At 46.4% G+C, this 13,548-nt stretch overlaps 1 protein-coding gene across 7 annotated transcripts in view; it reads left to right on the forward strand.

The window, feature by feature from the left end:
• ANAPC15 (anaphase promoting complex subunit 15) overlaps positions 1 to 13,548 on the forward strand; it is a 108,104-nt gene that overhangs the window by 42,152 nt on the left and 52,404 nt on the right. For all 7 annotated transcript variants that reach the window (XR_011302236.1, XR_011302234.1, XR_011302235.1 and 4 more), the window contains one exon: positions 2,648 to 2,768. Coding sequence is in view for 4 of the 7 variants with exons in the window: in XM_069645819.1 (XP_069501920.1) it covers positions 2,649 to 2,768 (120 nt within the window). In the remaining 3 variants the exon portion in view is untranslated. The remainder of the gene's footprint in view (positions 1 to 2,647; positions 2,769 to 13,548) is intronic.

Below are 13,548 nucleotides of genomic sequence, written 5' to 3' on the forward strand. Positions count from 1 at the left end.
TTTTGACGCTCCTGTCAACAAGAATTAAAGGGACAAAAGAAAGGCCCTTAAACTGTTGTCCCGTTCTGAGATCTCGTTGGACGGCCTCGCTAAAGATGAAAAAAGAACTGTAAGATTGGCATACTCCAGATGGCTCAGGAACCACAAACTTAACCTCTATATTGATCAAAACCAGATATTGTTTAGGAAACTATTTGATAAGGACGTTGATTCAATATGGAGAATAATTGACGGCACTGTTTCTAAGCAATCACCTCTCCAGGTAGGTTGTGTGTCTGAAAGCACCTGGTCGGAATACCTCTTTACAAAATGTAACCCGGAAGGGGGTTGGCGGGGTAATAGTTCCAGTGTATTGATTGCTTGGAACGTGCTCGGTGGCTTATCAACTTTAACAGAGATGATATTATTATGGTGATTGAGAAGCTAAACAACTCAGGAGCCAGTGGCCCGGACGTGGTCTCCAATTTATTTTTTAAAGATAATGCTGTTTTATGGGCTGGCATTCTGTTCCAATTATTCTCTCATACTGCGGCTGCTGAAGACTGCCCCAGTTCATGGAACAAAGCTACTATTGTCCCAATTTTTACATCAGGGGCCAGATCGGACCCAGCCAATTACTGTCTGATCGCTTTAATCAATTCCTCGGCTAAGGTCTTTGCTAAGCTATTCTTAAAAGATCTCAGTAAGTGGGTGGAGAGTAAGTATCTACTAAGCCCCCTGCAAAGGGGTTCCAGGAAAGAGGTGGGGACATGGGTAAGCACTTTGACTCTATCCACTTGCACCTCTGACCTAGGTGGCACCTTCAGCAAGTTACTATATGTTGCAGTTTTGGACCCAACAGCAGTTTTTGATAACCTCAACATAGCCCTCCTCTCGGAGAAGCTGGAGAAGTGTTGTATCTATCGGGGCCTCTTGAGAATGATTCAGTCCCTTTACAGTAATAATTCTGTGTTAGTGTTTAGTCTATCTAGCCCGATCATTATTACAAGAGGGGTCCCTGAAGGTTGCGTTCTTGGACCCATTCTCTTTAACCTCTTCCTGGCAGACTTGTGGAAGGAGTCCCTGTCATGGGAAGGGTACACGCCCAAACAGGTGGATCTAAGATTCATTGATTATGTGGATGACGTTTTAAATGGATTAGACTCCTGCTTGATTGGTTCTTTATTTATATAGCGCCTATACGCCATGTGTTTCAAAGCTGTTGGTCTCCAAAGGCTTCCGGACGTGGTATCCAGGTACATGGAGAGGAAACATCTTGAAATTAATCCCTGGTAGTCATTTGGCTTGTCCTATTCCACAAAGCGGAGGCCCAAATCCTACTCCTGCACCCTAAATCAGACCAGAACCAAACTCGTTCCCTCTATAATCTAGCTTGCGTTCTTGCTTTCACCAAAACAATTCGTATTGCAGAGAGAAAGAATGATAACGAAACCGGGACCTCGTTTTGCTCTTATGAAGGCCCATTGGAGTAGGCTTTGTACTTTCTCTTTTATTACCGCTCATTGAGCTGTATAAACTGAAGATCACTGCTACTGTATTGTATGGTTGTGAACTGATGTCTTTTCCCAACAGAACCTTCTTACATAGATTGGAAGGGAAAGTCTAAAACTGTCTTGGGTCTCCCAAAGTCTACGCCCATAAGTGCCATTAGGCTGGAGTTGGGTCTCACATCCTGGTGGGCCCAGTACATAAAAAGATGCTTGTCTTTGCCCTCGAAGAACATGGAGGCCGATAGAAAGTCCCTTTGTTTCTATATGACCAACCTCTTAAGGGGTAGTTTGAGTCACTCTTCATCATTGCTTGGGTTTCATAAGAAATGCGAGAACTTTGGTACCATGATCTCGTTGGACTCCTTAGACCGTGATTTTGTTAAACATTTATTTTAAAAAGGAACCTCATCGTCTGGGACAAAATTAACGATCGCTGCGATTTAAATAGATTGGTACTGTTCAAGGACAACCATCATCTATTCACACCATCACTTAAGCTAAGAACTTACTTGCAGAAGTTTACATCCAAAAAGCACTGCAATCTCTACTTTAAAATGAATCTAAATGCCCTACCTATCCTAGAAGTTATGGGGCCTAAAATGGACATACCCAGAGGCATGCATGTGTGCCGGATGTGTGGCTCAGACTCAATAGAATGACTGGCTCACCTGGTCTTGGGGTGCCCTTTTTTCTTGCCTCTTAGAATTAGCCACTTGGGGGCTTCATACATCCGACCGAGCGGGTACTGACTAAAAACCTATGGGAAAGGCTAATGATTACTTCTAACCAGGCCTTAATAATTGCCCTGACATCACTCCTAGAGGAAATTCTTCAGGGCCTGAAGAGCAGAATGTCTGAGGGGGAAGCAGCATGGAAGGAGATATGGGCTTAGTCTTATGGCCAACGGTTAAGTACATCTCGAATACCCTTGTTTATTCTGGTCTGAACAAAGATGATGTAATTTTGTTGTTTTCTATGCTCTTACTATGCTCTTATTACGTATATCTTGCTCCAGTATTTTTTTTACTTGTTCTTATCGAAGTGTAAACGTTTTTAGTAAACTGTCAAATACTTTTAATAAAAAAAATACATGCATCGTTTGTTAATTCAAAGTCCTTTTATGTTATTAAATGTTTTATTTTTGTGTATTCGTTTAGAATGTCTACACTCTTCCCGTCGCTGTTTCCACAAGTAACGGAGTCCTTATGGTTTAACCTTGACCGGCCTTGTGTAGACGAGAATGAGCTCCATCAGCAGGAGCAGCAGCACCAGGCCTGGGTAACTATGAACTGTGGCGATGTCTTTACATTTTATCGATGTTCTCTGTCAATCTTGCAAGTCATCCACTTTACATGCTAGGGCAGATCTGCTATTTATTTCAGCGTAAGGGCATTTTAATGTCAGCATTTGGAAAAATGAAATATTAGATGCTGTGACTCCCTAGTCCTCGGCCAGTGGGAATCTTGGCAGGTTGGCTTATAAAATGGAACTGTTTCATCTATGGTGATCCATTCTTCCTTCTGGCCCAAGTCAATTCTGGGATCTGTCGTATCGGATATGTGGTCCTGCATGAAACAATGTGAGTTCCAGAATAAGTGGTCATGTGTCTCAAGATCTGTCTGTGGCCAGCAGAGAGTGCAATAGATTAGCGGTTCTGGTTTGAAAATGCAATATCATGTCTCAAATGCGGCTTTTTTTATTTATTTATATTAAAAAAAAAATCATCTTTGTCATTTCGAATACCCAAAATCAAAACACTTCATCTCCCACAATGCACTATTTTGCTGTCCTGGAACTTGAATCTGTAAGTATTCTGAAACTTTGGGCATGGATGGAAGGTTTGACTTTGCAGTGAAGTGCAAGCTGGTAGCATACTCCTTTCATGACGCATGTGTGTTTTGAATGAGAGGTTAAATCCTGTTAAATTCCGAGAGATTTTGCGCTGGGGAAAGTTGTGACATGAATCGGTCACACCTTGTCAGTCGGCCAATTCTGGACTTGGCCATGCTTGGTGTGGTTTCCAAAGAGAATGATTTTGTTTTTGTTGCATTCAGCTTCAGGTAGTCACTTGACCTCCAGGCTTGGATTAGGAACAGATAGTTATTGAGGCGATGGATGTCGTTGATGCCAGCGGTTTTTAGATGGAAGCTGCGATTCATTTGAGTGTTGGTTTATCTTTGTCCGTTTTAATGAGCAGTGCCATCAGAAGTTAAATGAAGAGGTTGAAGGTGACCGCGGACCAGATGAAACCTCGTGGAACACTCCAGATTAATGTGGGGTGCTGGAATCTGGCGGATCCTTTTGGGCAATTTGGTTTCTCTTGGCGGGCTAGGAGAAACACAGTCACGCGTCTGGTTTCCAGGTTCCGGAGTGGCAGGAACCAACCATCCCACCCTGCGGTCTGCTCGCCTGCAAGCGAAGGCCCACACAGGCCTCCGAGACCCCAGTAGGGAAAGAGGGTTAGGGAGTCGTTGGTTGGATGGGTTCAGGTTGCGAGGATAACCGGTAAGAGGGTTAGGAGAGGGGAAGTGGGTAGGACAGGGAACATGGGAAAACACAATGAAATGCAATTACATTACATACATGCAATGCACACACTACACAGTTTAGGCTAGAAAGGCACTTATCACTGGGGTGAGTGCTGGCCTCCTGCCTGCGCACTCTCTGGTCCGGTTTATGGAGCAGTGTCAGTGCTGCAAAGAGAGTGGGAATTACTATGCATGTTTACACACACACACCACTTTTGAACATGCGCAGGGTTAATGCCCCCTTCAGAGTCTGCTTCCTGCCTTCATGTTAGTTACATGCAACGTGAGAGTTTTGCCATAGGCATGCGGTTTTAACGCCGCACGTGGCTCCGCGCTGCACCTATGCCGTGGGGTGTAGGGTTTAGTCAACATTCGTGCAACCGTGCTGCCCGTCACACGTGACTGGTTGTGACTTGCCGAGTCGCTCTAGCTAGCCACGAACGTGGTGCAAGTCGCCTGGGCTAATTAAGCATTCAAATCACACGCAGAGCATTTGCACTGCTCGGGCTGTTCCGTAAACATACGCAATTGGATTCAACCCATTAGTGTCTATGGCGCTAAACAATGATTAGGCATGAACTTGGCTTCAGTGAGGCAGGGGGACCTGAGATTCTGGGCTGTGCCCCATGCGCTTGCCCCTCTGCTTCTCTCTGTGGGCTTTCTGCGGTCTGCTCCTTAGTGCGGCATTTTCCCCTGTGCTGTTTGCCTCCCCCTGCGCAGCGCGGCTTATCTTTTGCAGGCGAGGGGCCTGTGGTGAAGTGCTGTGGGCGTGGCCCCTCATGCTGGTCCCGGTAGTGGGAGTTCCAGCTGACACGTCCTCTCGGGTTGCGTGTTCAAGCACAAGCCCAGTGCTTTGGCTCTTGTGTGCACGCACGCGTGTGCGTGCCTCATCCAACATGGGCCTGGTTAAGTAGTTCCTGGCCCAGGGATGCTTGGGTATTGTAGTTTTGCAGGTCCTTTTCCTGCAATGAGGACATAGAAGCCTTCTATAAGGCTGCAGTTTTTTGCCTTTTGTTGTTTTCTTTATTTTACATGCTTTTAAGTGTGTGTAAGCCCCAATGAGGTTCTGCCAACAGAGTCCCAAGCTCTGCTCCTTGACAGTACTCCCCCCCCCCCCCCCACTTCGCACAGAAGGATCTGGGTTTGGGTTTGTCTGGATAATTAAGATGGAACCTTGGACAAGTCTTGGAGCTTGAACATTCCGGGCAAGTTCCCAAGACCGATCCTCCGGCCCGTATCCCACCCAATCTATGAAGTAGTAAAGCCCATCTTTTCGTTGTTGAGAATTTAAGATGGGGTAACCACGTACTGGACCTGAAGGGGGTCAGTACCCAAATCTTCCCTTGGCTATGAAGTTACCACAATAGGATTTGGGTATTCTTTATGTAATGCTTTACTAAAAGGAGAGCATTTTCTAGAAACATTTTCGTTGGTTGTCATAAAAGGGCACTGTCCTCTAAATGAAACAATTTGTGACTATTTGGTTTCCGTAGGGGACTGGTGTGCTTTTAAAAGACCCACAGTTCCCTAGTTTTTGGTTGTAGCACTTTGAGCACTGTGACCGTCGTGCTAGGGGGTGGGTATAGTTAGTGCAAAAGGACCAGGGGTCCTCGTGTCTGTTTCTTTTTTGTTCTTTTTATTTTTCACTTAATATCTCAATCCCTGTGTCATATATACACAGTAAAAGTCCTTGATCAGTCCTATTATTCATTTTCTTGAGAGATCAAACTGTAGTCTGGCATATTTCATTTAATTTGACTTCACAGGTACAGTGTTACGATGAGCCGACCGGTTTCAGTGGTAAGACCCACTTTCATCAGGGCTAGAACAGCTAGCAGGTGGTGATGCTGTTTTAGTTGAAGGAGAAGCTGGATCTAGCTTGTGTCTTTATAGGACCTGCCTGTATAAGATACAGAGCAGGGAGAGAAACCGGGAGGGGAGAAGAGGCACATACATGAGTGACAGTGGGGGATACAGGATTTCTCTAGTATACCTATAGGGATAAATCTTATCCTAGACCAGGATGACTTCTCTTGTCAAGTCGGTCCTAGTGTGAGACTGTAGAACTTCAGTCCCACTGCAGGTCCTGACAGTGTTCAGCCATATGCAAAGCCACCTAGACATAAACCATGAACCATGTATGGATTTAGTAAATCTAGGTGTCTATTTTTATGACAATAACTTAATAAACACTAATTTCTTATGTTTATGCAATGTTCACAAAGAACATGTATGTACACATGCATGCGTGGCTAGATTCATACATAGGTGTACATGTACCAGGACAGATGGTTATACCACACAGGGGTGCTATACCCAGAATGTAAACACTCAAATAAATAGGACAGCACTGGCATTGGTGTAGCTCAGTGTGCGTCTGGAAATTTCAGCCAGAGGGGTTTAGAAACGTAATTCTCAAGGAAGGTGTTTGTTTAAAATGAGAAAGACATGGGCGAAATGACGGGAGCGAGACAATGACCTGTGGTGACACGTTCCTTGTTATAGCGGGTCGCCCAGGTGCGCAGCAATTTTAACCGCACTGAAAAAAGTACAGAAAAAGGAATCAAATGCCTGTTTCTGAAGATCAGGGCAAGTCGAGGGAAAAGGTAAAGAGATGGTGCCACAACCATTACCTGTAAAGTTAGATGTAGGTGTTCCCAGCGCGTCCCGGTTTGTGAAATGCTGGATAAACCGGAACACGCTGGGAACACCTACATCGATTTGAATCCACCACGCCACATATTCTTCTCATATTAAGGTAATATATCTTGTCCCTCCTCACCTACTCTGCAGTTTAGTGTTGCTCTCAGTTTCTCCCCATGGGGACTCTGATGGCTGCATGCTTCTGTTTTTCCTCCTTCACTCTGAATGCTGAATCCTGTCACACTCTGGCCGGCCTTTCTTGGCCCTCTTCCTGCTCCCACCTGTGTGGCTAAAAACCTCAGGGTCATCTTCGACCCCACTCTTTCCTTCTCTCGTCACATCGCTGATGCCTCTAAGAAGTCACACTACCAGCTGAACTGCCTCGGAGGTATTCTTCCTTTCTCTCCTTCCCCCAGAAGCTCACTGTCTCCAGAGCTCTGGTCCTCTCTAGGCTAGATTACTGCAACAGCCTCTTTCTAAATCTGCCTGCCTCTGCTCTCCGCCCCCTGCAACTCATCCAAACAGGACTGCAAGGCTTGTCCTTGGCCCTCAAGCCCATGGATGGTATCTCTCCAGGACTGAAATCTCTGCACTGGCTCCTAATGGCAGCAAGGATTATGTTCAAAACCCTCTGCGTTGTCCACAAGGCCTTCTAGGGCCTGGTACCTCAATACCTTCAATTATCTTCCCAAGTATCTTCCTTCTCGAGCTCATCCGCCTCCAACTCCCTCAGGGTCTTTCGCTTCTCCAAGCAGCGAGTTGGTGGCAGATTGCTTTCTTCTGCAGGGGCCTCCCTCTGGAACAGCCTCCCTGCCTCTCTCAAACTTGAGGGGAACCATCGCCAGTTCCGGAAACCCCTCAAGACCTTCCTCTTTGATTCTGTTTTCTCTCCTCCTCTCCCCCTGCTGATCTCCTGGCTGAATCTGAAACTGCACTGGTCACCTGGCTACCCTCTGATCTCGGGTCCAGGGCCCCTCCCCTGCCAGTTACACCCCCGCACTGTCCCCCTGGCAACCCATGCACTCGGACTGTTCCAGTATCCCTACAGTCCCTACCTGCACTTGACTCATGAAGTCTGCACTCACCCGTGTACTTGCCACTAGCTGGCCGCGCTGCTATTTATTGTCTTTACTTATTTATTTTTACTGTTATCCTATGTACTGCACTTCCCCCTCCCCCTCACACTTTTCCCTCCCCGCCCTTTCTCCCCTGCATTTGCGCGATCTCAATGTCACCTGGCCTAGTAGGATCGTTGTCTGTCTTCCATCCGTTTCCCCTCCTTTGCCTCGTAGTGCCTTGAAACACTTGTGTATAGGCGCGTTAGAAATGCCATATCATAACATTAGAATTCAAGTGGTCTAAACCTTTTCATGTCATTGTATTGTCATTCTGATTCCTAGACCCATTCTTCTGACAGGGCCTTTGTTTATAGCACTGAGTTTCTTTCCAAACCATTTCTCGAAGTCCCTCTTTGTTCTCTCTCTGAAAGCATGTTACCGTCCAAGAGAACAGAATTTGCCTCCTTGGGGACCAGAACTAGACTTTGATTTTTGAAGGACAGGTCCTGCCACCCAAATGAAAGAGCAAACCAGAGAATGGGATGTGTTCCAGTAGCTCAGGAGAGAACACTTCAGACAAGGGTCCCATCATCCTTCAATCTTTTAGGTCGCTGCACTTCTGTGCCCCATCCCCACCTCCAGATATAAAATCACTCTGGGACTAGCACCACCCAATGACATTCTGCACACGGCAGCTAGGATTGGACACTGGCGGAAGGGGACCAATCAAACTGTGGAAGATTAGATATTTAAGGGGGTGAGGCATACCTTTTAATTGAATTATGTCTGCACTACAGAAGATGGATTTCACTTCCAACTGTATTGCAGCTACCGTCTGCCCCAAAGTCCCCTTCAGTTGAGGTGGGTTGAGATAAAACCTCCAATTAAAGATCAAGCCCTTTCCCCTCACTGATTTTCTCCCCCCCTCTCCAAGTCCCCCCCCAAGGAACATTTGGGGAAACTGTCTGGAGCTAGGCCTCCCCACAGAGACACTGGTACCCTGGACTCTGCCTACTGGAACATGCAACCCAGCAAGAGCTCTGACAACCTTCCTGTCTGGGAAGGGCTGACTGAGGACTCGCCTTATCCTTTGGGACCCTGGGCTGGGTCACCCAGTAACCCAGGGACAAAGGAACCACTCTGGGTTTTGGTTTCCCTCCTCAAACTTCTTGTGAGCAATGCAGGCCCAGATATTGCCTGCCACGCTTCGTAGTGCTGTTGAACTGCATGCTCGCCCCAGCTGACCTACCCAACCAGTATGGAATCGCCACCTCAGAAAGCTCCCAGACCCCCGGTCCAATGTAGTCATGCAGGCCTCTAGATAAGTGGCGTACGAGGCCTTTTGTATGCATTCTAATCTTGTAAATTCTAGCTTTATTATTTTGCTGCATATCCTTTACGCACCAATTTAGAGCAGAGGGCAGTGCAACTGTCATATTACTGACAGAAACCAGAAAGCTTCTATATATATATATATATATATATTTTTGCTGGCAACAATGTAAGGAATGGTTTCTTTCAGTTCAGCTTCTGCCGTTTGGTGTCTAGATGCCGAATTGGGTTTAAAATGGTCAAATATGGCCCTGGTATTGCAGGCAGAGGAACTGAACGAGAGAGCCGGGGGTGGGAGAGGGGTTCTGCTAGCAGAAGAAGGGGAAAGAAATAATTTCGTTATTGGAAGGGTTTAGTATGAAACAATGTGTGGTCATACAAGATTGGATGGCAAGAAGGCAGGTGGTGACTTGAAAGAGAAGGGAATCCGAGAAAGCAGAGGAGGATGCAAAGATTTGTGAATCGCCTGCATAGAAGTAGCTGTCATGATGCCCGCTCCCGGGGAGTCGGTTCAAGCCATGCGTCCCCGAAAGCGGACATCCAGTCCCCAAGGAAGGACCCAGCAACCCCATATAGAGGGCCTTTGGACAGTGTCCTGGCGCCTATGGCGCCAGGCTCATAAAAGACATCAGTCCTGGCGCCATAGGCGCCAGGCTCATTATGGAAGTGCTTGGGTGCACTTACCTGATGCAGACCATGCTGCAGGATCCCAGCCTCCTTGAGGCCTGAAAGGAACTACTTTACCTGTGGGACTAATTTACCATCCGGGCGTGGTCGGGGAAGGATACATACCTGGAACTTCTTCCAAGGCTTTTTAAACCCCACCCGAACAGCCACACGTGCTTCGCGTTGTTCTGCATCTAGCAGCTGGATGCTCACCGTGTCTGCTCGTGCATCCTGACTTCTGCCACGCCTGCCAGCATCCTGGATCAGCAAAGGAAGAGAAGAAGAGAACAGAAGAAGGAAAAGTCCTTACCTGCTAAATCCGCATCCCGGAGACATCTCGCCGACAATCCTGAAAAGGAAGACTTTTATTTAAAAGCTCATTGCGTCAATCGCTGCAGCGCCGCATTCCACTCACCTTTACAGGGCGCCTCCATGTTCAGCAGCGATCATCCGGATTCGCAGTCACGCCCCAGCGCCTAAGGAGAAAAAGACCAGAACAAAGAGAGAGAAGGGAATAGGGAAAGCTAATTCTCCATGTTAAGACTTACCTGTTGATTCATTCCCTCTTCATTTCGGGTCCACGCCGCATCCTGGCATTTCCGGACCCCGGCCCCTGAGGGGAAAAAAGAGACATCAGCGTTAATGAGCGAATGAAAAGACATTACCAAAAAACGCTCATTAAAGACTTACCTGATTTCTACAAGGATTTCACCTCTCATCTCGGGTCGGTGCCTGTTCCCCGGCATTCCGTACCCCGGCCCCTATGGGGAAAAAGACACTAGCATTAGTACATTAATGCATGGACACAAGGGGAACCTCTTATCAAAAAACTTACCTGGAAGCCAAGCAAGTTTGGTTCTCACCAATCCGAAAATCCAGTGAAGTAACTGGATACCAACGCGCCCCTGCATCAGAAGCAGGATGGAGTGCTCGTCCTTCCAGACCCTAAGGTGAGACGCTACGAGGAATCACAGAAGGGTTTCGAGGAGGGTGAGAGGTGAAAGTGGGAGGCTGATTGCATTACCCCGCAGACAGTTAATCCCCTATTTTCGCCTACAGAAGGATACTTCTGCGAGCCAGACAAGCCAGATTTGGGGGCCCGGTCCAGTCCGTCTTCCAAACTCTGCGCATCACCTTTGAAGAGGTCACAGCAGCGCGAACCAGGCCAGCGCCTCCGTGGGAGTCAGGTGAGCGTTACACTTTATCTCTGTCGTGTTGGTATACCTGGTGCAGTACCCTGCCAGGTTTTCACTCCTCTTCTCTCTGGTTTTACAAAGCCTTTGGCTAGTCCTGAAATATCCTTCTCAGGTCTCCATGGGGTCGATGTATTTCTTATGCACTGTTTAATTCATCCTTGCATGGTGTATTTCCCTACCAGGGCTTTCTTACACACACTTGTAACTGCCCGGGGCTTTCTTAAACACACGTGCAACTGCCTAGTATATTTCTCTTGCCAGGACTTTTCTTCATGTGGGTTCTGCAACCACTTTTCAATGTAATATCTTCTTGGGTCTGCTTTATCTAACTCTGTATCTGCCTGCTTTATATCGTCTTGCAGCTTTTCTTAAATGTGTATTGTACACATTGACATTCGTGTAAGTGTCTATTCGTTTGGTTTCCCTTTCAGTGAAATGTTCACAGGTACCTTCTCTTTTAATTCTTATTCGCTTTCTTTGCAATTATTCTCCTTTGACACATGTCAATACGCCCCAGTATCCCTGCTTCCCTTCCGGGGACTCGCTGGTTCTTCCTGGCATGCTTTGTTCCCCTTAAGGTGAGAGAGTGACAACCGTGCTGCATCTCTCCTCGCTACCTTCGTTCCTCGCTTCTGTGTTCTGGGATTCTTGCTGGGTCAGTCTGCTTTGTGACTGGCTACGGTTAGGCAAACGCTGCCGCTGCATGCATCCCGGACGCCCAGGAGCTTTCCTCTTCTCCCTCTCTGAGCCGGACAGCTCCACAGCACTCCTTGTGGCCCCAAGGTCTCCCGGTCCTCACAGAGAGAAGCAGATTTCTCTCTCCAGTAGCTACCTACAGTCAGCTGCTGCTGCGGTTTCAATCTCCCAGCTTTCGATACGCGCTCCCAAAAACTAGAATGCAACTTGTGTTCTTGGGCTTTTCCGCTTTGCATCTCTCGGTCCATCTTCCTCATGCCGTATTCTTGAAATTATGGAAATGGAAGTCCATTCTTGATAATTTCACATGGAAAGTTTGAGTGATCTCGAAAGTGCAAGTTAGTTTTGAATAACTTGTATGCAGAGCCAGAGGAGATACTGTCATGAATTGTAGAGGTTAAGTCGGATCTTGTTAGGAGGTCTTCAATATCTTTCCTAAGGGAATGAGGTGAGGTGTAACAATATGTCACTGGGTATGATTGGGTTTCCCCAACGGAGGAAGGGGAATACCATGCCTTCTCTGATGGTGCCCTGCTACTCCCCCAGAAGTTGTCGCCCCCCCATGTGATCCTCCCTCACATAGCCGCCCCCAGGGCCAGGATTCGGTAGCGACTGTTGTCCCCTGGCCACATGGGGAGAGGTTACCGCTGGGAAAGGAGTGATGACAGCATCTGATTCGTCACACATTTGAGGATATAAATGATGGCATTAAATACCAACTGCAGGCCTCCTATTACAAACCATTTTTCTTATGCACTGCATCCACCCTCAAGCATCTGAAAATCATTGCCATTTATTTTTTAAACAATTTTTTACTACAGTTCTATGGTTATCCAATAAACTTTAACCAAAGAAACATTTAAAGAAAGCAGCCTTTAACCAAAGAAACAATATTGTTTATTTTATTTAAACATTTTGTTAATACATACATGCATATCTTAATACACAGTTCCAATTAATTCATTTAAAAAAACACAAATTCATATTACAAAAATTAGACAAATTAAAATTTCAATTCGATCATCTTACAATTTTTCAGGCATCACTCCTTGTTTCACCCAATTGCAGTGAATTTAAAATAAGCCAGTAACTGCCAAAACAAGAGAACTGGTCCAACCAGCAAGGCAAATGTTCCGGAGATCCCCATGATTTCCCCCCAAATCCAAAAGCTCTTTGTAATGCCTAAAATATAGTTCTCGTTTCCCTTGAAGAGCTGACCATAAAGTTACAAGGTGCTCAAGTGTCTCGTGTCTTCGGCTTTGCAGATGCGACATATGTCTTGATTATTAGTTAGCTTGCCTTGTCATGCCAACACCTCCCTAGTAGGAGCCAAATTCCACTTAAATCTTGCAAAGTCTCGGCACACAGTCCGATCTAGATACATCAACCAGTATGGCGCAAATACACCCGCCCGTTTGTAGTCTTACCCCCGATGTTTTAATGATTTATATGAGTGAAGGGAGTTGAGTGTGCATGCCCAATCATAGTCGAACAAAGCCCTTCTGATCTTGTCCGGATTCTAAACAAAATCATCAGTTGATTGCCCAATATCAGAAAGGATCCTGTTACAAAGCACTGAATAGGCACAAATGAATTCATCCTCCCCCCCCTCCCTGCTAAACGTAGAGAATTTAAGTCCGCAAAAAGGCAGAGGTAATTTACTGGACATAAGATCTTATAATAGAGGGATAGATGTTTCCATAATGCTTAACATTTAAGCGAGTATAATCCAAGTTCATACCTCGCTGTCGCCAGGGGAATGCCGCTCAATACCCGCAAAACCTTCTTCCACATCAACCTTTCTATAGCAGGAGAGAAGTCCAAAGCCCAAGGAGAAAGAATTTCAGAACCATACAGAATCTTTGGCACTATTTTCCCCTCAAAGAATCTCACACAGGGGAGGAACATTTTTTTTTGTGCCATATTTAGCGTCAACCCG

Source organism: Ambystoma mexicanum, chromosome 2p, assembly GCF_040938575.1.
Source record: "Ambystoma mexicanum isolate Mex_15411 chromosome 2p, UKY_AmexF1_1, whole genome shotgun sequence".
In the NCBI taxonomy this organism is placed as follows: domain Eukaryota; kingdom Metazoa; phylum Chordata; class Amphibia; order Caudata; family Ambystomatidae; genus Ambystoma; species Ambystoma mexicanum.